Source organism: Pogona vitticeps, chromosome 15 (genome assembly GCF_051106095.1).
Source record: "Pogona vitticeps strain Pit_001003342236 chromosome 15, PviZW2.1, whole genome shotgun sequence".
Lineage (NCBI taxonomy): Eukaryota > Metazoa > Chordata > Lepidosauria > Squamata > Agamidae > Pogona > Pogona vitticeps.
The window spans coordinates 9,999,515-10,024,550 of record NC_135797.1 but is presented as its reverse complement, the minus strand read 5'-3'; the positions used below and the strand labels follow the sequence as shown (position 1 = coordinate 10,024,550).

Below are 25,036 nucleotides of genomic sequence, written 5' to 3'. Positions count from 1 at the left end.
TCTGCTAACTCCTGTGTGGGTAGCTGAAGCAAATTAACCCAAAGAAGATTCAACATCCCGGGTGCACTTTTCCAGTGGATCCATTCACATTTTTCCTGCTTAAATCAGCATGGATCCATTGCCGAGGTTTGCTCCCTGATCTTAGTTTGGTCGCAGGCGCATGGGAGAGGAGGAAAAAAAATCCAGAGTGTTCATTTTGGACTCCCATAAGACTTGGTTTCCGCACTAAATCCTTCTTTTTAAAAAACCTATCAAAATGCCTCCAAAACCCAACCCATTTTCATCACCCGAACTATGACACTCATAGGCAAGGCTGGCTGTAATGATCAGAGCTTGGAAGCAAGGAAGCGAATTCTATTTGTTGCTAGAGTCCTCTGGGGCAACAGGGGAGAACGGAAATGACATTTCAAAAGGGGCATCACAGGTAAGAGACCTTTGCCCGTCTAGAGGAGAGTCCCAGTTACTTTCAAATATTACCTTTCAAATACATTTTAAAGTCTTTTTAGAAGTTTTGAACAATTTTCTCCAAGTTCTAAGTCATTATTTTCTTAATCCTGTTTTTAATTGAACAAAAAAAAGGCAACGAGCCACACATTAATCAACCAACACTGCAACAAAAGTGGGTTGCTTTTTAGATGTGGATGAGAATGAATTCAACAAGTAACTTCTCAAGCTCTGTTCATTATCCACTGAACAAGTTTTGCCAAATCGGGAGATGGCCATCACAGTCCTTAATTTGTTCCTATTGTTCTTTTCTTAAGATCTACCTAAAAAACAGCCCTCCTTCCCTCAAAAAATATATCACTTCTACCTGCTCAGGACCCTCTCTGCGTTTTGAGAAAACATCTTATGTTTCCTACCATTTCTAGGTTTCACACACAAAAAAAAGCCCTCTCAAGCAAACTTGTTTCAATGGCCAAAACTTTAGCATCTGGACGTTCTTAGTTCTGCTCTCGCTCCTCGTTTCAGGAAAATAAATTATCTGAAATAGGGGAAGCCAGGACAGGAAAAGAGGGCTTCTGGATTTAGCCCGGTAAGAAAGCTGAAGGCCCCAAACAGAGGCCATCTCGGCTTCTCCGGGACCCAAATGACACACCGGTTACCCCAACGCCCGTTCTTCCCCAACGCTGGACAGGTAGGAAGGCAGAGGTGGGGAACCGAGACCGCAAAAATCTCTTCATTCTGCACTGTGGATGAAGAAGCATCATGCCCAGCTAGACGTGGGGTCATATCGAGGGCCTGAAGAGCTCAAATAGAAATATTAGATGTTAAACACAGGGCCCTTCCTGACATCTCATGCCATGTTGCTCTAGAGACGCACAGGACTGAGAGGTATAAGGTGCGACAGTGGAGCAGACACTACTTCAGCCTGATCCTGTATGCTCCAGATGTGTTGGACTACAACTCCGATCCTCCCCATGCTGGCTGAGCATGGCGGGAATTGCAGGTCAAGAGCAGAGATGGGAAAAGTTACTTCCCCTCCCCTCCAAGAAGCCCCCAACCCTTGCCAGCTACTCTGCCCATCTGATGGAACTTCTCCCATCTTCGGCTCCCCATCTGCAGCAGGTCGGAGAGGGCTACGCCGACCCAGTGGCCTCAAAGGTCAACCAGGGAGAAGGGACTTTTTTTTCCTCTTCTGGGACTCCAGGTACGGCCCCCCCACCCCCCCGGAGGGCTACTTCTCCTTGGGCAGCTCAGCCTCCAGAAAGCTGTTCTGCAAGATCAAGGCGGCCCCCGACGAGCAGAAGAGGATGGCGGTGAACGTGGCGAGGAGGAGGAGATTCCCCAGCAAGGCGGCCCCCAGGATGGCGAACGTGTGGGTGAAGGTGGCCGCCGGCGCGTGGGCGCTCAACCAGGCCCGGCGGGTGTGTAAGTCCCAGAAGACGGCTTCCAGCTGGAAATGAGTCCCCACCACTGCACAGATGTGGAACAGCTGGTGGCTGTGCCCTGCGGAGAGGAGAGAGACAGAGGTGCCAGGGAAAGGGAGGAAGAAGAGGAGGGAGGTTGGTGAGCGCTGGTCTGAGAGGCAGAATTCCTCACAAGCCTTGCAGACGTGTCGGCTTTTGGGCTGGGCAGCAAATCTTTCCATCTTTTCTTTAGATTTAACCAGAACTGCAGCAGGAAGCCATCCGGTGGCTTCTAACGTACAGCAGCCCAGCCCAAAGTTTCCTAGACACAATAGATTCCTCAGAAGCCGTTTTATAAGAAAATGTGGCTTCCCTCCCTTGTTATGGACGGGCAGGAACTGCTGGTTCATGTCGGTTTGGCAATGGGCCCTGCGGGTGTTCTGCTGTTCCGACCCCGCCTCCTCCAGCAGGTGCCCACGCAGGGGTTGTTCCTGGAGGAGGCAGGGCAGAATAGCTAAGGCAGTGCGAAAATAGACTTTGTCTAAAATGGCGGGATAGAAATATAATAAATAAATAAATTAAATAAATAAATAATTCTGCCCTGCCTCCTCCAGGCACTGCCTTCAAGCGGGTGCCCAACAGAGGAGGCAGAGCGGAGAACTGCAGAAGACCTGTTGAGCTGGCCACTGAACTGGCACGAACCACCGAACTAGAAATTCGTGCCCATTTCTAGCCACAACTTTCTTTTCAGGTAAAGGATGACAGCTTATTAGTATTACAGGCCAAAAAAAAGAGAGAAAAGACTTGTATTTTAATGTGAGGCTTTGTGGATAAAGGGACGTGGTGGTGCTGCGGGTTAAACCACAGAAGCCTCTGGGCTGCAAGGTCAGAAGACCAGCTGTCATAAGATCAAGTCCACATGACGGAGGGAGCTCCTGTTGGTTGTCCCAGCTCCTGTCGACCTAGCAGTTTGAAAAGCATGTAAAAATGCGAGTCGGTAAATAGGGACCACCTCGGTGGGAAAGTCACAATGTTCTGTGTCTAGTTGCGCCGGCCACGTGACAACAGAAACTCTCTACGGACAAACGCTGGCTCTATGGCTTGGAGACAGGGATGAGCACCGTGCCCTAGAGTCGGACACGACTGGACTAAATGTCAAGGGGAACCTTTACCTTTGTGGATAAATAAAACTACAGTTCAATCCTTAGGATTGAACTTTGAACTTTTTGTATATATACTCTACTGGCATTACTACTACTGTATTTTTCCATGTATAAGATGCCCCCACTTTTCTAATCCAAAATTAAGAAATCTAAGTGGGGCTTAGCAAATGTAGGGGGAAAGGGATCAAAGCGCTGCAGGATCGCTTTGATCCCTGCTTTCCCCTACACTTGTTTTTGTTCTCAGCTTACTTCCGTGTATAAGACGACGCTCAATTTTTAGTCTAAAGATTTTAGACAAAAGTATAGTCTTATACATGGAAAAATAAGGTAATTATTTTCCAGTCCTTAGACAGGGCTGGAAAAAGAATCCTGGACGGCTACTATCGAGTCACTGCACACAATATGGGAAAAGACAGGTTGATATTGTCTGAATATCAGGCAACGTCCTTCATTCTGCTTTGTTTTTATGGGGGGGGGGAGGCCATATCAAGGCAGCCACCTAAGTACCTGGCGAACTGCTGGATGGGACCGCTTCTCACTTACCAATGAAATCAAAGCGGCCAGGTGCTAGGCGTTCTGGCAGGTGAGACGTGAAGAGGAAACCGGTGAGAGCAGCGAAGAAAAGGTGGTAGAAGTAACCAGTGACGGAATCGTTCCAGGAGCAGTCTTCACCAAAACAGAGCAGCAGCTGAAAGGGAAAGGAAGAAATGTGAGCGGACCATCGAGGACGGAAATGGGAGTCTGAAGGGCAGGAGAAAGAGAGAGGGATAAAAGAAAGAATTGGTATCTGAATGACGCAGGAAGACTTCTTTTAGAATTGTAGAAACACAGAGTTCGAACAGCTACCAAGAGTAATATAGCCAAACCAGCTCGAATGTAGGAAATTTACAGCTAAAACAATCCTGACCGATGGCCGGCCCGGCATCTTTTGAAGACCTCCGATGAAGCAGGAGAGTACTACCTGTTGCAGATTTTTTTTTTGGGGGGGGGGGGAAATCCTCTTTACAACACAAGAGAAGTACAGAGCAGAATAGCTACAAGTCCCCCACTGTCCACTCCTTTTTCATTAACTGGCACTTAAAAAATCTCAATGAACTGATCCTGAGACATTTGTAGGAGAAAGTAAACATGTATTTACTAACTTGGAGCTGCAGACGTGTGTACACTGTTTTCTTGACTGCACACATGCGTAGCAACCAACCAAACAGATCAACAGCACACAAAACAGCTGCCACCAACAGATGAAAAGAGGGAAAAGTGAAATTAAAGGCTGGAAGAAACGATGAGTTAGGCTAGTGCTGGGGAGACAATCGCCCTCCCAGTCACACAAACCAGAGTCACAATGTAGTATCCAGTATCTGCGGTTTCACTTATCCACAGTCTGAAAATATTAAAAATATTAAATTTTAGAAGCCCAGAAATGTGTTCATAAATGTAATTAACCAGGACTGGTCACTAAAGGAAATCAGAGACAATACCTATTAGTAATTCACTGCCATTTCACCTGGTCTCCCAGCATTTTGAAGCAACACCCTCTACCTTGCAGAGCCGGGGTGGTGTCAGACAGTCACAGTTATTGCACTTATAGGTACTGTATGTAGGGTTAACTATTCACTTTTTCAGTATTGTGAGGGGGTCAGGAGCTGATTCCCCGTCCATACGATCCTACTGTACTTCTTTCCATCTTCTGGATACCATACTTTTGTATGGAGGCCTTCAAGAGAAACCGAGACAACCCCCTGGCAGATCTTTGATTTGGATTCCTGCGCTGAGCAGGGGGTTGGACTGGATGGCCTTTAAAGGGCCCCTTCCAACTTCGCTCAGCAGAGTGTTGGCCTTTTTGCCACCCATCGCACTGTGGACGCATGCTGTGCTTTTAGTCTACCAAATCCAACAGGAAGGTTGTTGTGGGAGACAAAGGATAACAATGATGTAGTAGATCCAGGACTTAAGAGGAGAGCGGCCCCGGGAACTTTTGTGTAGCGACTATGTCCACATCAGCCACTCCCTCCTCAGAGTTAACTGATCTCTCTAAACTTAACTGCAGGACTGGTTCCAACTCTCCTGTGGATGCTTTAAAAAAACACCATACTATAACATGGTAAAAGAAAGAAATCCAGAAAAAAAGTATTTTCACCTTGTATTACCAGAACTGGCCACTAGAGGGGCGCCAAAGATCATGCTATATATATTCCAACAACAAGAATACATGGTCTCTGGATCCCTCTAGTGGCCAGTTTTAGTAAATACATAATGGAAGTACATACAGTATTTCTAATTTCTTTTGCTTCAATCTTTTTAATATTTTCAGATAAGTGAAAGTGTGGACACCAACATTGCAGACACGTGAGCCCTACTGTATTATCCGAACCACGTATTGCTGCAAGTTAGCCCTGTCGTAATAGAGCCATTAACCTTCCTCTTCCATCACGGGCAGGCACCAGTCCAGTGGCATAATTTTTAAAACTCTCCTTCCAAGGCAGCGATGGCTACAGGGTGCAAGTCCTGAAGAGCCCACGCCCTTGGAAGGCAATAATTTTTAGGCTTCTTGTTCAGGAAGGAAAATGTCCTGTGCCAGCCAGTACAAGGGACCGGGAAGAACAATTCTAGTCTGTAGGGGGGCAAAAAAAAAAATCCTTTCTTGAAACCACGGGAGGAATTTATACACTACAGGGTTTTGTTTCAATACAATGGTGCCCCGCTTGACGATTACATTGTTAGACAAGGAAATCGCTTAATGATGACATTTTTGTGGTCGCAAAAGATGTTTTAATAGGGAAAAATCGCTTCACAATGATCGGTTCCCTGCTTCAGGAACTGATTTTTCGCTTAACGATGGTCAAAACAGCTGATCGTCAGGTTTCCAAAATGGCCGCCCACTGTGCAAAATGGCTCCCCGCTGTGTTTTAGGACAGATTCCTCGCTTTACAGGCACCGGAAAATGGCTGCCCTATGGAGGATCTTCGCTGGATGCCGAGGAATTTCACCCATTGGAACGCACTGAACCGGTTTTCAATGCATTTCAGTGGGATTTTTACTTTCGCTTGACGACGATTTCGTTCTACAGCGATTTTGCTGGAACGGATTATCCTCGTCAAGCAAGGCACCACTGTATACCAAATAACCTCTAAGTACCCTTTGCAGAATTCTGCAGTCCAGTGAGCTGTTTAATAAATGTTTACACAAAAACATGCAGATAAGTAGCAGAAACGAGTCAGGGCCATGCGATGTATCAGAAGGGGAACATAGGCAAAAACTGAACAAAACTTGTTTCAGGACACAAATATTCCCCATCTCAGGGAAAGAACAGACGTTGGCAAAAGGCAGGCAGGCTTTCCGGATTTCCAAAGCAGAAGGAGGGGGAGACAGGGCTGGGTTTGAGCCATCTGTGGAGCAAACAATGCACTGGGTTCGAGGAACCGGGCCAGCAAACAGACTTCCAGCAGTTACATAAAACTAAGAGGGCTACCATTGGTTCCTCAAATAGCATGATCCGGTTGGGACGAGCAGCTTCAGTACACTTTCCTGCCATTATCTGGTGGGGGCGCTACAGCACAGCCGAGGATTCGACTGGCAGTTTCCCTGTCCTCCAACATTTCACGGATGAAAAAAGGGGAGAGACGCCGGTTTGGGAAATAAAAATCCAACACCGACATGCAGGCATGGAAAATCAACCGGCAGGCTTGCCCTCCTAACAAGGAGCGTTGCTTAACACTTATCCCCCGGCTCCGTTTTGACATCCTTGAATGTTCTGTTCCACCTGTTGTCTTCATTTTACACAACCCAATGCAGGGAGGAGGGGGGGTTAATCTCAAATTTATCTCTGTACGTTTCTATGAAAGTCCGTGTGATGCAGTTGGTAGAAACCTGGGTTGACATTGTTGATTAGCCATGGAAAATAGGGCATGGCTGTTGTAAACCATTCCTTAATCTTTTCACCGGCTTTAAAAAGCGCTATTACGAGTATTGTCTGGAAGGACATCGTTTTCTACAAATCTCTTCTATTTTAAACATGTTTATACAGAAATCTTTCGTAGAATTTCCTGAACCTACTTTGTTCAAAGCATATTCATACCGGTATAATTCTGCTCCTCCATAATTATGGAGTGATTCTATTCCCATGTCATCACGTTGGCCAAAAAATGACTTGCATTCTGGGTTCATTGATGACCATTTGCTCTTGGTCTGTTTGGATGATTTATTTGAGTACTTTTGAGTACAGTGGTGCCTTGCTTAACAAGTGCACCGTTTAACGACGAATCCGCATAGCGATGCGTTTTTTGCGATCGCTAATGCGATCGCATTGCGATGTTTTAATAGGCAAAATATCGCATTGCGATGATCGGTAAGTGTTTCGCTTACCGATCTTCGCATTGGAATGTTTAGGGAACAGCCGATTGGCGGTTCCAAAATGGCCACCGGGTCAACAAAATGGCCGCCTGCAGCGTTTTCGCGCCCTGCCCTTGCTTACCAGGCGGTGAAAATGGCGGCCAGATGGAGGATTCCCCGCATAGCGGTGAGTTTTTCCCCAATAGGGGTTCCCTATGGGGTTCCCCCCCCACATAGCGACGAATCCAGATAGCAACGTTAATCCTGGAACGGATTAACGTCGCTATGCGTGGCACCACTGTATTTGACTGTGTGTTTGTTCATTTACAAACTTCCAGGAATTTGGAGGTTGCAGGCTTTCAAACAGACTGGATGGTCATCCATCAAAGATGCCTAGTAGTGGATTTCTTGCATCAGGGCGGACTGGAATATATGATTTTTGAAGGTCTTTTGTCCCACGTTTCTGCCATTTTAAATGAAATCTGAAATATCTCAGCGAGAAACCTTTTAACTGTATTTAATTAAAACATATTGAAATAAAATAGCAGGGGAGTGTTAGATTTTTGTTGCTGTTTTTTCTCATATCAGGGAAATTTAGTTAATTAGTTTATATAGTGTTGGAAAAAAATGGTGGGTTAAAAAAAGTAGAAGAAACCAGAACTTGACAAAGCTGGCCAATCCAGACCCATTGCTTTGAGTAAATTTTTCTAAGCCTGGGTCTGAATCCTTGTGTACAACTCAAGGATTCGTTGGGATGAGTTATGATCGCCATCTTTTTTTAAAAAGAGGCTCCTCCTCTTTAACATTTCTATGGTTTGAATACAGGGGAAAAAAGGTAACCATCTCATACTACGGAAGCTCTCTCCTGTAGTTCACTCACCCTATAGAACAGTGGGATGTTGTCAAAGAGGAACGGATACAGGAAAGCCATCGTCCTTAAGGTCTTGCTCATCCGCGGGTTCTCCAGTTCTAGGAATCTTGAGATCAAGAAAGAGGAAAAAGCATGTTTATCGTTCAGCGCCATAGAACGACGTCATTACACACAACCACAGCAACTTTTTAACAAAGAATGAAAGATTTTAAAAAACTACCGTATTTCCTGTGTATAAGACTATACTTTTGTCTAAACTCTTTAGACTAAAAATTGAGGGTCATCTTATACACAGAAGTAAGCTGACGAGAGAACAAAAACAAGTGGAAGGGAAAGCAGGGATCAAAGCGATCCTGCAGCACTTTGATCCCTGCTTTCCCCTACACTTGCTAAGCCTCACTTAGATTTCTTAATTTTGGCTTAGAAAAGTGGGACCATCTTATACATGGGGGCGTCTTATACACGGAAAAATATGGTAAATACTTTGAAAAGGATGGCTGACCCTTCAACCGGAGTGTCTCCATAGAGTGTTCTAGCCACTTCTTATACAACAGTGGGGTGTCCCAAACTTTGGAGCATAACATTCCTCCTTTGAATTTCTGAGAAATCCTAACACCTTCCCACATTTTCCCCTTGCTATCCTCTAACCAGATAAAAGAAAATTGTTTCATAATGCACAATTTTAAAAATACCCAAACTGAATAACGTCATTTTAAGTTAAAAACTAGCACAATGTTTTCCCCTTGAATAAATCATCCATTCTAGCAATGATGCCAAGCACAGAAATGTGTTTCAGCTGATATTTTTTCTATTCTTATTGAAAATCCCACCATCTTGCGCGCGCGCGCACACACACACACACACACACACAGAGACACACACAAGACAGGCGCTCCGTTTGACGATGAAATCGCATCACGACGAACATTTTGCGATCGCAAAAGCAATCGCAAAACGATGTTCCTTATGGGGGAATTTCAGGAACCGATCATCACAAAGCGATGATTTTTTAACACCTGATTGGCGGTTTCAAAATGGCCACCAGGTAAACAAAATGGCCACCCGCTGTGTTTTTGCACGGATTCCTCACTGCATAGGCTGCGAAAATGGCCGCGCTATGGAGGATCTTCGCTGGACGGTGAGTTTGAAGCCCCTAGGAACGCATTAATCTGGTTTTAATGCATTTCTATGGGCTTTTTAATATCGCATGGCGACGTTTTCGTTCAGCAGCGATTTTTGCAGAACGAATTAATGTCGCAATGCGAGGCACCACTGTATTTGCTATTTTAATAGCATTCGCTATATGCAATTTGTGTTTTATTAGCATCGGTGGGGGGGTGGACCTGGAACAAATCCCCCGTGGATACCAGGGGTCCGACTGTATCTGCTGACATTTCTATTCTGTAAATATATGCCTATTCTGAAAAAAAATCTGTGAATAGGAAAGCACGGAAAAAAGGGATCCGTTAGTTGGTAAACTTTGAGTGAACTTTCCTTGTCCTTCAACTCTTTCCATTTGGCCCTCTGAATTTACACGCAAATGAGAAGCTAGGTCATCCAAAAAACGTCACCGGTTTGTGTTAAATGCGCATGTGCCCGTAAACAGCACATGCACTACTATCTGAGCCAGAAGAGGGTCCTGAAGAACTGGAAAGCTTGCATTGATTTGATCGCTGAATCTATTCATGGATGCCACACATAGCTAGTGTCCCCGCCCCCCCGCCTCCCAATTTACGTACCGGGAGTAACAAGAAAGGCTGGTGCAGACAAAGGAATTCAAAGCAGCCATGGGGACAAAGTAAGAGTGCAAAAAGCCGTTCACCCAACGATCAGGCATTGCGTAGGCTCCATAGGTGAAAGCGCAGCCTATAAACACACAAGCACATCTCGTTACAGGCGAAGGGTTTCTCCAGATCATGTTGGCCCGATGCTTGATAAAATCAGGGGAAATCAGCTTCCCTTCTCCCCGCAAGTTTGTCGGGCCTGTTAAGAATCAGGTCCGGAGAGGAAAGAGGGGAAGCCTTGTGAGCATGTGGCCATGTTGGGGCAGGACCTAGTCATGCTGGAATGGGGTGGCGCATGGGGAAGGATTGCCTTGCTGAGCCTGAGGAGAGGGTCTGTCAACCACGGAAGCTTCCACGCCGTGAAGATCATTGCCTTGATCCTGTCTCCTTTCCCTCAGATTAGACCCCCCTCCCCGGGAGACTTTGAGACCAAGAGAAAACCAAGATTCTCCTTGGGGAGGCGATAAAGGCTGGGAGTCGGACCCCTGTCCTGAGGGCCCCTCCATCCTGCTGTTTTCATAGGAGGAATTCTGGCATCCAGTTCCTTAACTTCAAGCATTACACCAAGAAATCAAACCGGTCAGGGGAGAGGGAATGTTGTAGCACTGTTGGCCTGTAGTATGAGTCATTGGGGGGGTCACCTGATTGAGAAATCTGGGGCAAGGCACCCCTCCGTCTCAGACCATGAGCCATCTTCCTGGGGTTGGTCATGGACCTGGAAGTCACTTCCTTTCTCAGTGGCGCCCATTGAGTCTCCCCTCTGCGTTTTCTCCCATAAAAGTGAATAGCTGCCGTCAGTTCATGATACGGATGGGGCAGTTCAAGGAGGAACCTTTCGGTCTCAATATTATGAGCGGGGTGACATGAAGTCCTGCTCCAGACAAGCAATTTAGATTTGTTTAAAACACACTTGCAGAGAAACAGGAGACTCGAAAGGTGATGCGCTTGAGTCCAGCAAGGTGACCTCTCGGAGCAGTTTCTTTAGAAAGGTTAGCCGCTAGCCCTGCAGGCCAAATCTGGCCTGAAAAAGATTAAGAGCTTGATCACATGTGAGAAAATAACCCCAGCTGTACCAATCTTTTTCATACCTCTGTTGTACCAATAGATTCCCCCCCCCAATGATTAGATTACATGGTATATACCATATTTTTCGCTCCATAAGACGCACCAATTTTTTAGGAGAAGAAAACAGGAAAATATAATCTGTTTTCTTCACTCCATAAGACGCACAGACTTTCCACCCCCCTGTTTTGTGGGGAAAAAGTGTGTCTTATGGTGCAAAAAATACGGTATATGCAGGAGTGTTCACATTGTTTTTAACTGCATCAATTCATTTCTTTCTATTTCAACCATTATAGCAGGGTACACTGCTCTTTTATTTTGTATCAGTTCATGTTCTGTACTGTTTCTTGGGGTAATCAGGCCTCCCTTGTCCTTAAAAAAATAGTAAAAGTGATATATCGGTAGGGCAACAGAGCAGTATGAGCCTTCTCTCCTCCTCCCCTTTTCCCTTCCCTCCTTAAAACACTCGTCCCCTTTTCCTTATTTCCCTGCAGTTCTTGGCTTTCATTTTTCTTTCCCTATCTTTACAGCGCTGGGAGGAGGAAGTGGGTTTCAGAAGACTTGCAAAGTATTGTGAAGAACAGGGTTAAAAAAGAGAGAGAAGGTAGATATTCATGCTACACCCCTTCCTTTACAATTCAAAGCAGGAAAGTCCTCTTTCACCCTCAAAAGAGAGGTCGAAGGCTGCCTTCTTTGAAGTAATATATCATAGGTACAATTTAAAACATCCCTCCTGGAAAGGGGGAAATAAACTGATTGCAGGGCAAATGAATTGATGTTGACTGTGTGTCATGTGACTGGAAAATTATGATTTTTTTTTTAAAAATGGCTAAAACGGTATAACTGGGGTTCTTTTGACAGGTGTGATCGAGCCCTCAGTCTGACCCACTGAAAGTCCCTCACTTGCATCTCATTCAAAAATAAATTTTCCTCTATCAACCTACTATACTTCTTTAAATTATTTCAGAGCCTTACCCAAACTGTAGAGGCTCAGGGCTCCATAATCCACGAAGTAACAGATATGTCTGGCGTGGGTGGACATGGTGCTAAAGGTGTGGGCGCAGCAAGAGGTGAAAGGGTACAGGCAAACGAGCCACATATAGGCTAGGAAGGGCCAGCTGTAGGAGTCACACCAGAAGTCTAAGCTGTAGGAGAGCCCCAGAAATCGCCACAAGAAATACCTGTAAGGGGACAGAGAGGCTTTTAAAATTCTCTTTATAAAGCCATGCATCTTATCAGTCAATATATCGAGAGCGGGATAGAAAAAAAAATACAGTGGTGTCTTGCAAGACGAATGTAATTTGTTCCGCGAGAAGCACTGTCTTGCAAAAAAAATCGTCTTACGAGGTTCCCTTTGGGAACCTCACAAGACGAATGAAATTTATTCGTCTTGCGAGGCATCGGTCTCGGGGGGAAAAAAACTCTTGCGAAGCATGGTCATAGAAGAAACCGTCTTGCGAGGCACCATAGCGATCACAAAAACCAATCGTCTTGAGGGTTTTTCATCCCGCGAGGCATTCGTCTTGCGAGGCACCACTGTAAGTCCATTAGATTCACATTTGGGGGCAGAAATATCTGTGTGACATTTCGGGAGACTGCTAAAAGGATGGAACACCTCTTTGCTTCCAAGATCCAATTTCAAGGGTCATTTCAGAGCAGTGAAATGGAAGCAGAAACGTGTCCTCTATTCATTCTGGGCCACCAAGATGCGCTTAACGGGACTGATTGTGGGAGGAGGGCAGGGACGCTAATGTCACCGAAACAAACGGGGCCTCTCCTCTCGGGTATCAGACACCAATGATATTAGAACTACGATGACAGGTTGGTGGTTTTGCTGGTGAGCAGAACATTTCACAATAAATGCTCCGTTGTAGAACAAGCCAGCACATTGTGAGAAATATTCTTTTGAGGAGGCAAAATCTCACTTGCAAACGAGGGGAGCAAATCAGCAAAAAGGGGCCAATGCTAGTAGCAGCTTTAAAGAAGCCTTTAAGGCTACAAAGCACTGCTAACCCAGCTTGATAGCTAAGGATTCAGGATCGGAAAAAAAAAATTGGCAAGATGTACAGTGAAATTACAGATAGAGGGACTCCCTGGAGAAGAAAGAAGCTGATCTAAAAGTCAATGGTTTCAGAGGTGGAGAAGGTGAAACTGACGAAAGCAATTTAGTGTTTCATTTTTTTTTCCTGATTTCTGCCCTGAAGTGCAAACCATAAAAGAGTGGATTATCTCTGCACCGACACGCCAATGTGCAAATAACTGCAACAAAAATCAATGATAGCGTTGGCGTATTTTGTGCGCACATCTGACATTCGACGACAACAATAAAAGCCATGGGATGCAAAACGCAGGAGAGGCGACACCTCTATTAGACCACTGAAAAATTCAATCATTGAGTTTTCATGGGTCAAGATGACTTCTCCAGGCCATGCACGGATATTGCAGAATAATTATAAACGAGAGTCTTTTTAAAAATTCATGGCAGAAGTCTGTGCTGGAGTTTTGTTTCCAAGGGCACATGCTCTCGTTTAGCAAACAAGCTAGGTTTCTGAGAGGTTTTGCACCGTCTCAAAGAAGGCATACATCAAAATGGCTCCTATGAGGCTTCAACTGAAAGTGTCTCAAATTTCATGCTGAATGGGAAAGGCATGCCTCCAAGCCAATCACACGCCTCCTAGATCATGAAAGCCTGGGAAGATGGGTCATATACCATATTTTTCCATGTACAGTGGTGCCTCGCTAGACAGTTACCCCGCATGACAGTTTTTTTGCTGCACATTGACGTTTTGCGGTTGCTATAGCGATTCGCAAAACAGTGATTCCTATGGGGGAATTTTGCTGGACAATGTTTGGTCCCTGCTTCGCAAACCGATTTTTGCTAGACGACGATTTTGACAGCTCCCTCCGCGCTCGCAAAACAGGTGTTTTCAGGACCTAAGCTTCGCAAGACAGCGATTTAAACAGCTGATCGGCGGTTCGCAAAGTGGATTTCCTATGGCCGATCTTCGCTAGACAACGACGATTCTTCCCCATTGGAACGCATTAAACAGGTTTCAATGCATTCCAATGGGGAAATGCTTTTCGCTAAACAATTATTTCGCTAAACAGCGATTTCAGTGGAACGGATTGTCATAGTCTAGCGAGGCACCACTGTATAAGACAACCCCATGTATAAGACCCCACGCTTTTCTAACCCAAAACTTCTTTCTTTGCAAGTGGAAGGGCACTTTGATCCCTCCTCCCCTCCTTACTACTACCATGTATAAAACGACCCTCAATTTTTCCCTCTATTTTAGGGGAAAGTATCATTTTATACACGGAAAAAGATGTTAATAGAATTGTCATCGAGTTAGATGGGACCTTGGGGGTAGCTTCTAGTCCAACCCCTTGTCCAAGGCAGGAGACCTCGTCCCACCCATCACAGCTAGATGGCTGTCCAATCTTTTCTTGAAAACCTCCAGACATGGGGCACTCATATATGGCAGTTAGAAGGAGAGGAAGTATGGAAGCTGCAAACCCACAAAAACATGTGGGAGAGGTGTCTGGGAGGGGCAAGAAGGTGTAGCGCAGATGACACAAAAGGATGGGAAACTAAATCGAAGGACCAGGAATAGGTTGTTGATTTCCGTCACCGACCTCGGGAATTATTATTTGGCTTGCATAGCGATAATTTTTTTTTTTTTTTAAGACACCATTGACTTACCATGTGGGGAGAAAATGCGTCCAAATGTTGAGGGTTTCATTGTTCAGCTGGAAGGTGCTGAGGACACAGTCCAAGGCAGAGCTTTTGGGATGGCGGTAGCCTGAGATGATTCCATCTTCCCAAAAGATCTACAGGGGGGAAAGAAGAAGAATTCGTTGCAAACGGAGGACCAATTCAAATAGAAGGCGGTCGTAGGTAAGCTTGGCCGCTCCAGTCAAGACCGGCAGATCTACTCACACGAGGTACCTGATGGATCCTGAAGATCTGAGGCAATTTGATCGTAATCATTTCTAGTCGCGGCGGACGGATTGCTTTTTAATATTAGGAGGCAACTTGGGTTGGGGGGAGAGTCATCTCAGTCCACCACCCCTTCTTCCCCCAGATAGCTCCGCGAGGGCTCAACATTGGTGCTGTGGAAGGAAACACAAATAGTCATTCAACGCTCAGAACAAAGGAACGCTTTGATCGAGAGGATGTGGACAGAGGTTGCGCATCACCCAAGAGGGGTGGGGGGACAGAGAAGGAGCCTCCCCAAAGAGGGGGAAGGCGCCGTGAGGACACGCAGACATGACCCAGGCAACTGGATCCATCCAGATAAGCATTCCACCGCACAGACTCTAAGCGCTAAAGCAGAAGAGGCGAGGCTAAACCTAGGAGGATCAAAAAAAGCACATCATGCTGCGTGCTGAAGAATGTGTCCCACCAGGACAAGACTGGCTTAGACCATCCGCTGTTGTTGTTTAGTTGTGAAGTCGTGTCCGACTCTTCGTGACCCCATGGACCAGAGCATGCCAGGCCCTCCTGTCTTCCACCGCCTCCCGGAGTTGGGTCAAATTCATGTTGGTCACTTCGGTGACCCTCTCCAACCATCTCATCCTCTGTCGTCCCCTTCTCCTCCTCTTGCCTTCACACTTTCCCAACATTAGGGTCTTTTCCAGGGAGTCTTCTCTTCTCATGAAATGGCCAAAGGACTGGAGCCTCAGCTTCAGGATCTGTCCTTCCATTGACCACTCAGGGTTGATTACCTTCAGAAATCAAGCCTACATACATAATATGTAGTTATCTGTAATAGAGGTTTTATGTGAGTGACTGAAGGCATTGTCCAAAGATTGAAATGCTTATGGACATTTTGGAGAAGGAAGAGAGGAACTCTTACGGGAGGAAAGCTGGCAGTTTTTCCATCTTTTGCTCTCTCCTGTGTGTGTATTTGACACAGACGATGCCACTCGGCCATCTCTGAGCCCTATGCTTTGATTCTTGCCTGCTCCTGTATCTCACCAAAGGGCCAGTTCTTTTGAGTTGGAAAGCTATTGTACTTTGGACTGGAGAAGTGTTGATATGTAAATACAAGACAAAATGCTTACTGTCAAGATTCCTTGTTAATCAGGATATCCTTTGTTCCTGCCGAGCCATCCAAGTTAGATGAAGAGCAATGGCGGGCTATTCAAAAGGGCTACGCAAGTATGAAGCCAGCTAGTAGAATATAGCATTTGCCGGTTAAGTCCGTGCAAGCATTATCGGTTTTTTAAAAAAGCAAAATTAAAACTAAAAAAATAAATAAAATTAAAAGCACAAATTAAAAAGAAAAACATGTGGTGGCATCTTAAAGACTGCTCTATTTTTTTAAAAAATGTGAGCCATGTATAAATATCAGCCACATTATATCTCTTTCTTTTATGTCTGAGGAAGGGGACTGGTCCATGGAAGTTCATATTTAAAAAAAGTGTAACAGTCTTTAAGGAGTCGCCGCGGCTTTGTCTTTCTTAATTATTCTTTTATTTTTATTCCTTTTATTTTTGTTTTTATCTAGAATAGTAGGACAGCTGTTTGTCTCATCTGCCTCTCTTTCTCTGCTAGGTAGGACCCCGTGCTTACTCACGAGGAGAACATATGTGCCCGGCATGTGTTCTTTTACGCTTTCGGTATCCTGTACCAAGTATCCAGACTTCCTTGAATTTTAGACCTGTTTTTTTTTTTTTTTTTTACTAAACAGGTTTATTTTCTCATTTTGATCCGCTTTTTTTTTGAATAAAACTTCCATCCTTCCTTGCAAGCCACGTTTGAATGGTGAATGGAAGCAAGGAGAGGCTTCGCACCCTATCCTATCAAGGCCTACCGCGTTGTCTAGCTACAGAATAATAAATAATTGAGGGGATGGTGAGCAGGGGAATCCCTGGAAAAAAAAATTGGTTGGCAGGATACCAAAAGCAGATTTGTCCTCCCCCCCCCCGATAATCGCTGGTTTGCAATCGTTCGGATTTGATCTCAGTGTAAGGACATTAGCCTCACGTGGTGGCAGTGAGTCATTTTCCACCCGACAGTATTTTCGCATCCGTAACATATCGTTTGGCTGAAGTTCCTCCTAATTCAGCTTTTTAACTTTGTCGGCTTCCTGGAAACTCATGATCTGTCTCATGGGTGGAGAGAGATTCTTGGCAAAGCCTTTCCGAAGTCAGTTTCGGCTGCTGGATCTGCCCGTCTTTAGTGCTGTCCTACTTGTGAAGACTTTGACACTATGCTGAGAAACAATGGGAATCTCCTTTTTTTATTTAAAGTTAGCACCATGAGAAGATCATACTACTTACAGGGTCGGAGCACCGTGCAGTGGGGCAAATAGAGAAGGAGTTTGAATCATCACTCTACTTCTTGGGTGAAAAGTCAGTTGAGATCAGCATATGTGGCTGATGGGACTACCGACCTTCCTTTCAGCCTTGGGCAAATCACATAGTCTCTGAGCACCACCAGAAGGAGAGAATGGTAAACTCCTTCTCAGCATTTCATACAATCTGCTAAGGTCCCCTTACTTAACAAGACATAATTAATGCAAATACAAATGTCACCTTGCCGACAAAGGTCCGCATAGTCAAAGCTATGGTTTTTCCAGTAGCCGTGTATGGAAGTGAGAGCTGGACCATAAAGAAGGTTGACCGCCAAAGAATGGATGCTTTTGAATTGTGGTGCTGGAGGAAGCTCTTGAGAGTCCCCTGGACTGCAAGGAGAACAAACCTATCCGTTCTGAAGGAAATCAAACCAGAGTGGTCAAAGGAAGGACAGATCCTGAAGCCGAGGCTCCAAGACTTTGGCCATCTGATGAGAAGAGAAGACTCCCTGGAAAAGACCCTGATGTTGGGAAAGTGTGAAGGCAAGAGGAGAGAAGGGGACGACAGAGGATGAGATGGCTGGATAGTGTTGTCGAAGTGACCAACATGAATTTGACCCAACTCCGGGAGGCCGTGGAAGACAGGAGGGCCTGGCGTTCTCTGGTCCATGGGGTCCCGAAGGGTCGGACACGACTTAACGACTAAGAGTTCTTTCCGCCTTTCCTCATTTCCAGTCTCCTGGATCATCTGTGTTGCCCTCCTCTGAACAAGGGTGAGGACAGAAGCCAGACTGAAGTGGGAGGTGAGCGAAAGAAAGGGGGCTTCACATATTCTCCATCGCCCCCCTCCCCAGTTTCTCTATTCTTTTCAATCAAGAACTTGACGCCTCTTAAGGGGAGGGAAGAAGAATCAATTCCTCCTCCCACGCTTTTTTTTTCCTCCAAAAGGAGAAATTGTGTTCTCTTTTTTGTCTCGTTGCACAAGGCCTCCTTTGACAGCTGCTACTCATCGCGGCCATGGTCAGATGCCGTCCCGCCAAGGAGTAAAGGCGAAAATGAAGACCCTCGGTCTGTGTGGGTGGAAACGATTAATTACTTTCTATCCCTTTCTCGTAGGATAAAAACCGATTAAGAAAACTGCCTGTAATGTTGGCATGAAAGCCAAGCACAAAACAATGGAAACGAATCAAACTTCGAAAGGGCTGCGTTCTTCCCTGCTCGCCTCCCCCACTAGACAACATAACCCATCACCTATTATTTGTTTTTTTTCCCAGTTGGGCAAAAGAACTTAAAAACCCCCAGCAGCCCAGAAAGCTGTTCTCTCCTTCTCTCCCATGCCATCTCTCTGTCCTGATTTTCTGCTTTTTTCCCCCCTATCCTGGAATGTGCCAGCTGCTGAAAACAGTATTTTGGGGAGATAAAGCCATTGTTTCAATTGCTGTGGAGGAAAAGTTAACATCTTAGCTAAAACGAATCAAAAAGTTGCCTCGGATGTGGTTGGGATCGGTGGAAAAGAGAAAGAAAGCATCGTCTGTGGTTTAATATTTATGCGTCCTTATGACTGTTTTCCAACTTACAGGAATCCTCTCCAGCATTTTCTAGGTATAAAGTAACCTTCTGGGAGTGCTCTGGAAACACTGCGCCGTTCGCCCGAGGCTGTACAGGTGGCGTGGCAAATAGCCTCTTCAGCCACGCACACCCCAGGGTGGACCCTCACCTGGGGGCGCAGGGGGTGGGCAATTCAACTTCCAGCCCCCGGCTCCACAGCTCAACTCACTGAGCGAACTCCTCTCTTGGTGGTTGAGTGCTGGGTAACGTACACACTCCAGATATGATGTACAGCGTAGACCAAGGCACATACCCTCGACTGGTACAACCCCCATTGATTATGAATACTAATTATCGTTGTTGTTTAGTCATTAAGTTGTGTCCGACTCTTCGTGACCCCACGGACCAGAGCACGCCAGGCCCTCCTGTCTTCCACTGCCTCCCAGAGTTGGGTCAAAGTCATGTTGGTCGCTTCGGTGACACTGTCCAACCATCTAATCATCCTCTGTCGTCCCCTTCTTCTCTTGCCTTCACTCTTTCCCAACATCAAGGTCTTTTCCAGGGAGTCTTCTCTTCTCATAATATGGCCAAAGTACTGGAGCCTCAGCTTCAGGATCTGTCCTTCCAGGGAGCACTCAGGGTTGATTTCCTTCAGAATGGATAGGTTTGTTCTCCTTGCAGTCCAGGGGACTCTCAAGAGCCTCCTCCAGCAACACAATTCAAATGTGAGGTGCTAGATTCCCTCTATTCAGCACTGATTAGATTTCACCTTGAGCATCGTGTCCAGTTCTGGACACCGCCATTCAAGAAGCCTGCTAACAAACTGTAACAAGTTCAGAGGAGGGCGACAAGGACGATCAGGCGGCTGGAAACCAAGCCTTAGGAGGAAAGGCTGAAAGAACTGGGCATGCTTAGCCTTGAGAAAAGAAGACTGAAGGGTGATAGGATAGCACTTTTCAAAGATTTGAAAAGCTGCCCTACAGAGGAGGGGCAGGATCTGTTCTCGATCATCGCAGAGTGCAGGACACGCAACAATGGGCTCAAGTTAAAGGAAGCCAGATTTTGGTTGAAGATCAGGGAAAACTTCCTAACTGTTAAAGCAGTACGACTGTGGAACCGGTGACCTCGGGAGTTGGTGGGTGCTCCAACAACTGGAGACATTCAAGAAAAACTTAGATCATCCCCTGGCAGATCTGCTTGGATGGTCTTCCTGCCTTGAGCAGGGGGTTGGACTGGATGACCTCGTAGGCCCCCTTCCAACTTCACTTTTCTATGATTCTAGGAAATTTAAGCACTTGCCCTATCTATGTTATGAACCCCCTCCTACCGCAGTAATCCTCGGGTTTACAAGACTAGATCATTTTATTGGATTTTACAGATGGGACTCATCTTTCACCACTGACTCGCCTTCAGTGAGGACAGGATATTTTGATTCTCCCCAGCATTACCGAACCAGATATATCTTTCGTCTTTCACAACTGGGGCATGGCAAGGCCTTGTTTATCCTTATTTAGCTAGCTATGTGCCATCAAGTTGGAACCAGCTTTCAGTAACCCTAAGGAAATGTTTCAAGGTAAGCAACGTACAGTATTTAAGCAGCAGGATTTTACCAGTTCCATTCTCCTACTGAATTTCTACAGCCAAATGGGGAGGTCCAGCCTTGGTCTCCAGAGTCCTAGTCCATCACTAGGTGCAGTGGTGCCTCGCTAGACGGTTATCCCGCATGACAGCTTTTTCGCTAGACATTGACTTTTTGCAATCGCTATAGCGATTCGCAAAACAGTGATTCCTATGGGGGAATTTCGCTGGACAATGTTTGGTCCCTGCTTCGCAAACCGATTTTCGCTAGATGACGATTTTGACAGCTCCCTCCGCGCTCACAAAACGGGTGTTTTGGGGATCTAAGCTTTGCAAGACAGCTGTTTAAACAGCTGATCGGCGGTTTGCAAAGCGGCTTTCCTATGGCTGATCTTCGCTAGACAATGACGATTCTTCCCCATTGGAACACATTAAACAGGTTTCAATGCATTCCAGTGGGGAAATGCTTTTCGCTAGACGATTTCGCTAAACAGCGATTTCAGTGGAACGGATTATCATCGTCTAGCGAGGCACCGCTGTACTTTTGTTTATCCTTAATTCTGGTTATATCTGCTTTTGCTTCGAAGGGCTAAAGGCTGAATCCGTGGTTCTTCATCTCCCTATTTCATCTTTACAGCCATGTAAAGTAGATTAGGCTAAGAAACAAGAAAATACAGAGTATGTCTCCGGCCGAAAGTCAATGACGACATTTGATGGCTCAGAGAAGACCTGAACCTGACTTTCCCAAGTTCCCAGTCTGATCGTCCATGGACATTCGGTCATTCTGATGGCGATCACATTTGACCTTCTATTGAGCCATCATGGCCCACAGATCTCCTGCAGGGATGGGCGAAGCAGGGTCCGTCCCTCAGCTGTTGTTGGAAAATGCCACTCTTTATCCATCCTCACATTCAAAACTGGAGGACTGCACAGTCCACAGCCCAGCGTCCCTTTTAAACTGGATATTAATTAGGCCCAGCCAGCAACACATAGATGGCAGCGATGGTCCTATACCAGCTGGTCTATCCTGAACCGAATGCTGATCTGTCCCATGAAGGTGTGTGAAACAAAATAAAAATTAAACAAAGAACAGAAAAAATAAAAAAAATGTGGTGGCTGCTTAAGGACTGTAATGTTCTTTTAATGTGAGCTTTTGCGGGCAACGTCCACTTCCTCAGACGTAAGAGAAAGAAATGGGCCATGGCAAATCTTTCTACATGGCATCAAAATAAGAGAGATTGTAGATGGTCGGTAAGAAAGTCAAGGGATACTTAACGTAGCTTATGTGATATTTTGATGCCATGTATAAATATTCGCCATGTTCTTTCTCTCTCTCACGTCTGACGAAGTGGACTTGTCCACCAAAGCTCACATTAAAATATAACAATTCGTCTTTAAGCTGCCACCAACTTCTTTTGCCTTTTTAATTTGTTCTTTAATTTTAATTATGTTTTTACTTACAATACACAGACGAACACAGCCACCTTTTCTACATCTGCAATTAATGTGTGTGTGTGTGTGATAAGAGGAACTTCTGTACTTCATATTAATTTTATATCTCTCTCTGATTTTTCTCTTTAGCTAAAAACCGCTCCACTTTATTGATTGATTGATTGATTGATTGATTGATTGATTTAATTTATATCCCGCCCACCTGGTATATTTTACTACTTTAGTGATCGTCCTTTGTGTACGTCGTGAGACGACAAGACTCACTGGAAAAAAACGATAATGCTGGGAAGAGTTTGAGGCAGAAGGAAAAGAGGAAGACTGGAATACAAGATGGATGGCCTCAGTAAAGGAAGCCACTGCTTTGGGTTTGCAAGACCGGAGCAAGGCTCTTAAAGAAAAGGTTTTCCATAAGTCACTAAATCATAAAGTGAAAGTAAGCACATTTGGCTGTGCTTCCCCCCCCAAAAAAAATAAATATACTCCCCCTTGCAAATACTGCAAACTTTTTTCAAAAGAGTGTTGCACTAACCTCTAACTGTACATTGTATTTGTTTTTTTTAATGTTCACACCAAAAGAATCGTACCAGCAGGGTCACATAGAGAAGATTCCCCAAACAGCACTGCCAGACTGGAGAAATCAGAAGTTAAGGGTCGGCAAGCTAAATCAAAGCACTGCCGACGTATAAGGAATCTAGTGATTCAGATAAAATCGCTGTCTAACAGAGTTTAAGAGGCTGTGGTTAGTAACGAATCTCAAGCCTAATTTGTTCCTCTCTCTACTGAATTGCAAATCACTCTGTTAATTTTGACACGCAAATCTTTTCAAGCGTTAAGAACCGGCGAGCCTCTTTCAGAGGGAGAGAAGAAAAGGGCCGAAGCAAGATTGCAGCTGAATGTTGAGAAGACGAAAAATCGTGACCGCAGAAGCCGCACAACTTTTGACAAGGAAGAAGCTGATAAGCATTGGTTCAAGCTTCGATCCAAACGGAGATTCCAGCCAAGAAAGCAAGAAAAGAACAAAAAATAACACAGCTAGGGAGGAGAGTCACCAGGAAACTTGAAAAGATCATAAATTCTAAGGTGTGTCACTGGAGACCGAGTTCATCCACACCCTTGCATTTCTGATCACCATGCAAAAGGCGGGCAGTAAAGTTGACAGGAGGAAAAAAATTATGTTTGAAATGTGTTGGAGCTTTGAGGGTACCCTGGCCTGCCAGAAAGTCAACCCAAGGGGTCCTCAATCAAGCCTGAATGATCACTGGAGTTGAAAGTAGCTGTCCTACTTTGGACACATCCTGAGAAGGTCGGATTCGCTGGAAAAAAGACAGTATTGTTGGAAAAGGTGGAAGATCGCAGGAAAAACAAAAGGAAGAGCAAATACGAGATGGACCGACTCTCTAAAGGAAGCCACAGAGCTGAACAGTTGAGGACGAGACATTTGGATTCTTGCCTTGAGCCGGGGATCGGATCGGATGGCCTTCCTTCCAGGTTTTCTCTTCTATGGTTCTGGAGAGTGCTCGTTCACAGGGTCACCCTGAGTCGGAGGCGGCCTGATAGCACGTAACGGCAAGGAAGTGAAGTTTGCCACTTTACTTGGGAGGCAAATTCGCAAGACGCCTGAACACCTCCCCGTTTTCCCCCCAACTCTGGCTTCTGGATAAAAGGGATCTCTTACTTTTATGGGTACAGCCTAGCAGTGCTTTGGGGAGTCGGATGTTACAGAAACACTTCTGTAAGCAAACCAAGAGTGAGTTGCACAAGCACCATCCTCAACAGCTGGCAGAAAAGGAAGGAACGAAGAGAGAGAGAGAGAGAGAGAGAGAGAGAGAGAGAAAGAAAGAAAGAAAGAAAGAAAGAAAGGAAGGAAGGAAGGAAGGAAGGAAGGAAGGAAGGAAGGAAGAAATATCGGAACATAAAAAGAAAGAAAGAAAGGAAGGAAGGAAGGAAGGAAGGAAGGAAGGAAGGAAGAAATATCGGAACATAGAAAGAAAGAAAGAAAGGAAGGAAGGAAGGAAGGAAGGAAGGAAGGAAGGAAGGAAGGAAGGAAGGAAGGAAGGAAGATCGGAACATAGAAAGAAAGAAAGAAAGAAAGAAAGAAAGAAAGAAAGAAAGAAAGAAAGAAAGAAAGAAAGAAAGGAAGGCACTAAGGAACAGAAGAGGGATCAGACAAGAGAAACAGGACAGTGGCTTGTTTCCAAGCTATTACCTGCCGTGGCAATGCGGAGGCTGCCGGGGTGGCCCGCAGATCGCCAGATAGACTGCTACTCCTCCGTGGCATCTGGGTGGATCCCACAGCGATGCTTGGCCTTTCGACTCGGCGCGTCAAGCAAGTTCAGTACAGTATTTGTGTTTTTCTCTTTTAATTTTCCCCCTCCTTTTCCTCGTTACATTCCTTGCCAGGGCTGGTGGAGGGATGCCAAGCCAGCCGGCCTCCCTGTTGGCTCTGGAGCTTATGGGTGGAAAGGGAAAAAATGGGCCTCTTTTTTTTCCTTTTTTTTGCAGAAGCCACAAAACTGCGGCCAGAAATGGAATAAAGAAGAGTCTTTTAAGCTTGAAATAACACATTATTCCTCCCTTCCTGAAGGCCAGCCCTCCCACACATCTTTCCACCAATGGATTGCCTTGCAGGGGTAAGGAGAGAGACAAGTAAGAGCACGTTATTTCCTTGAAAGTTTTTTGGCGGGTGGGTGGTAGGTAGGTAGTATATTTCAGTGGGGTTGCGAAAAGCTCCCAGTTTTATAAGACCAAAGAGAACGGCATCTAAAGCAGAACACGAGGTCAGTCTGCAAATTAAATGCATGTTCAGAAGACTCACCTGTCATTTCCAACCTTTTTTTTTTTTTTAATTAATCTGGGGGGGAATGCAATCGGCAGAATCCCCAAAACAAAGATACTTTTTAAAAAAGGCCAATTACCGTATTTTTCGCTCCATAAGACGCAGCAATTTTTTAGGAGAAGAAAACAGGAAAATATAATCTGTTTTCTTCGCTCCATAAGACTGTTTTGTGGGGGAAAAGTGCGTCTTATGGTGCGAAAAATACGGTAATTCTCTCCACCCCAAACCTGGAGTCTCTGCAATAACGGTGATACACACTTTCAA

General features: G+C 45.3%; 1 protein-coding gene across 2 annotated transcripts; it reads right to left on the bottom strand.

Moving 5' to 3' along the window:
• Window positions 1-375: 375 nt before the first annotated feature.
• On the bottom strand, window positions 376-24,282 carry PAQR6 (progestin and adipoQ receptor family member 6). Of its 2 annotated transcripts, none has more exons than XM_020802480.3 (8): window positions 24,143-24,282; window positions 14,997-15,169; window positions 14,760-14,887; window positions 12,032-12,237; window positions 9,950-10,076; window positions 8,220-8,316; window positions 3,554-3,698; window positions 376-1,947 (listed from the first exon to the last, which is right to left on the bottom strand). In XM_020802480.3, exons 2-8 carry the CDS (start codon window positions 15,045-15,047, stop codon window positions 1,676-1,678), a joined length of 1,026 nt encoding a protein of 341 aa, XP_020658139.3. In that variant the 5' UTR covers window positions 15,048-15,169; window positions 24,143-24,282; the 3' UTR covers window positions 376-1,675. The 2 variants fall into 2 exon arrangements, with proteins under 2 accessions (XP_020658139.3, XP_020658140.3); XM_020802481.3 differs by having other exon boundaries at window positions 15,006-15,169.
• Between the last annotated feature and the right edge of the window lie 754 nt (window positions 24,283-25,036).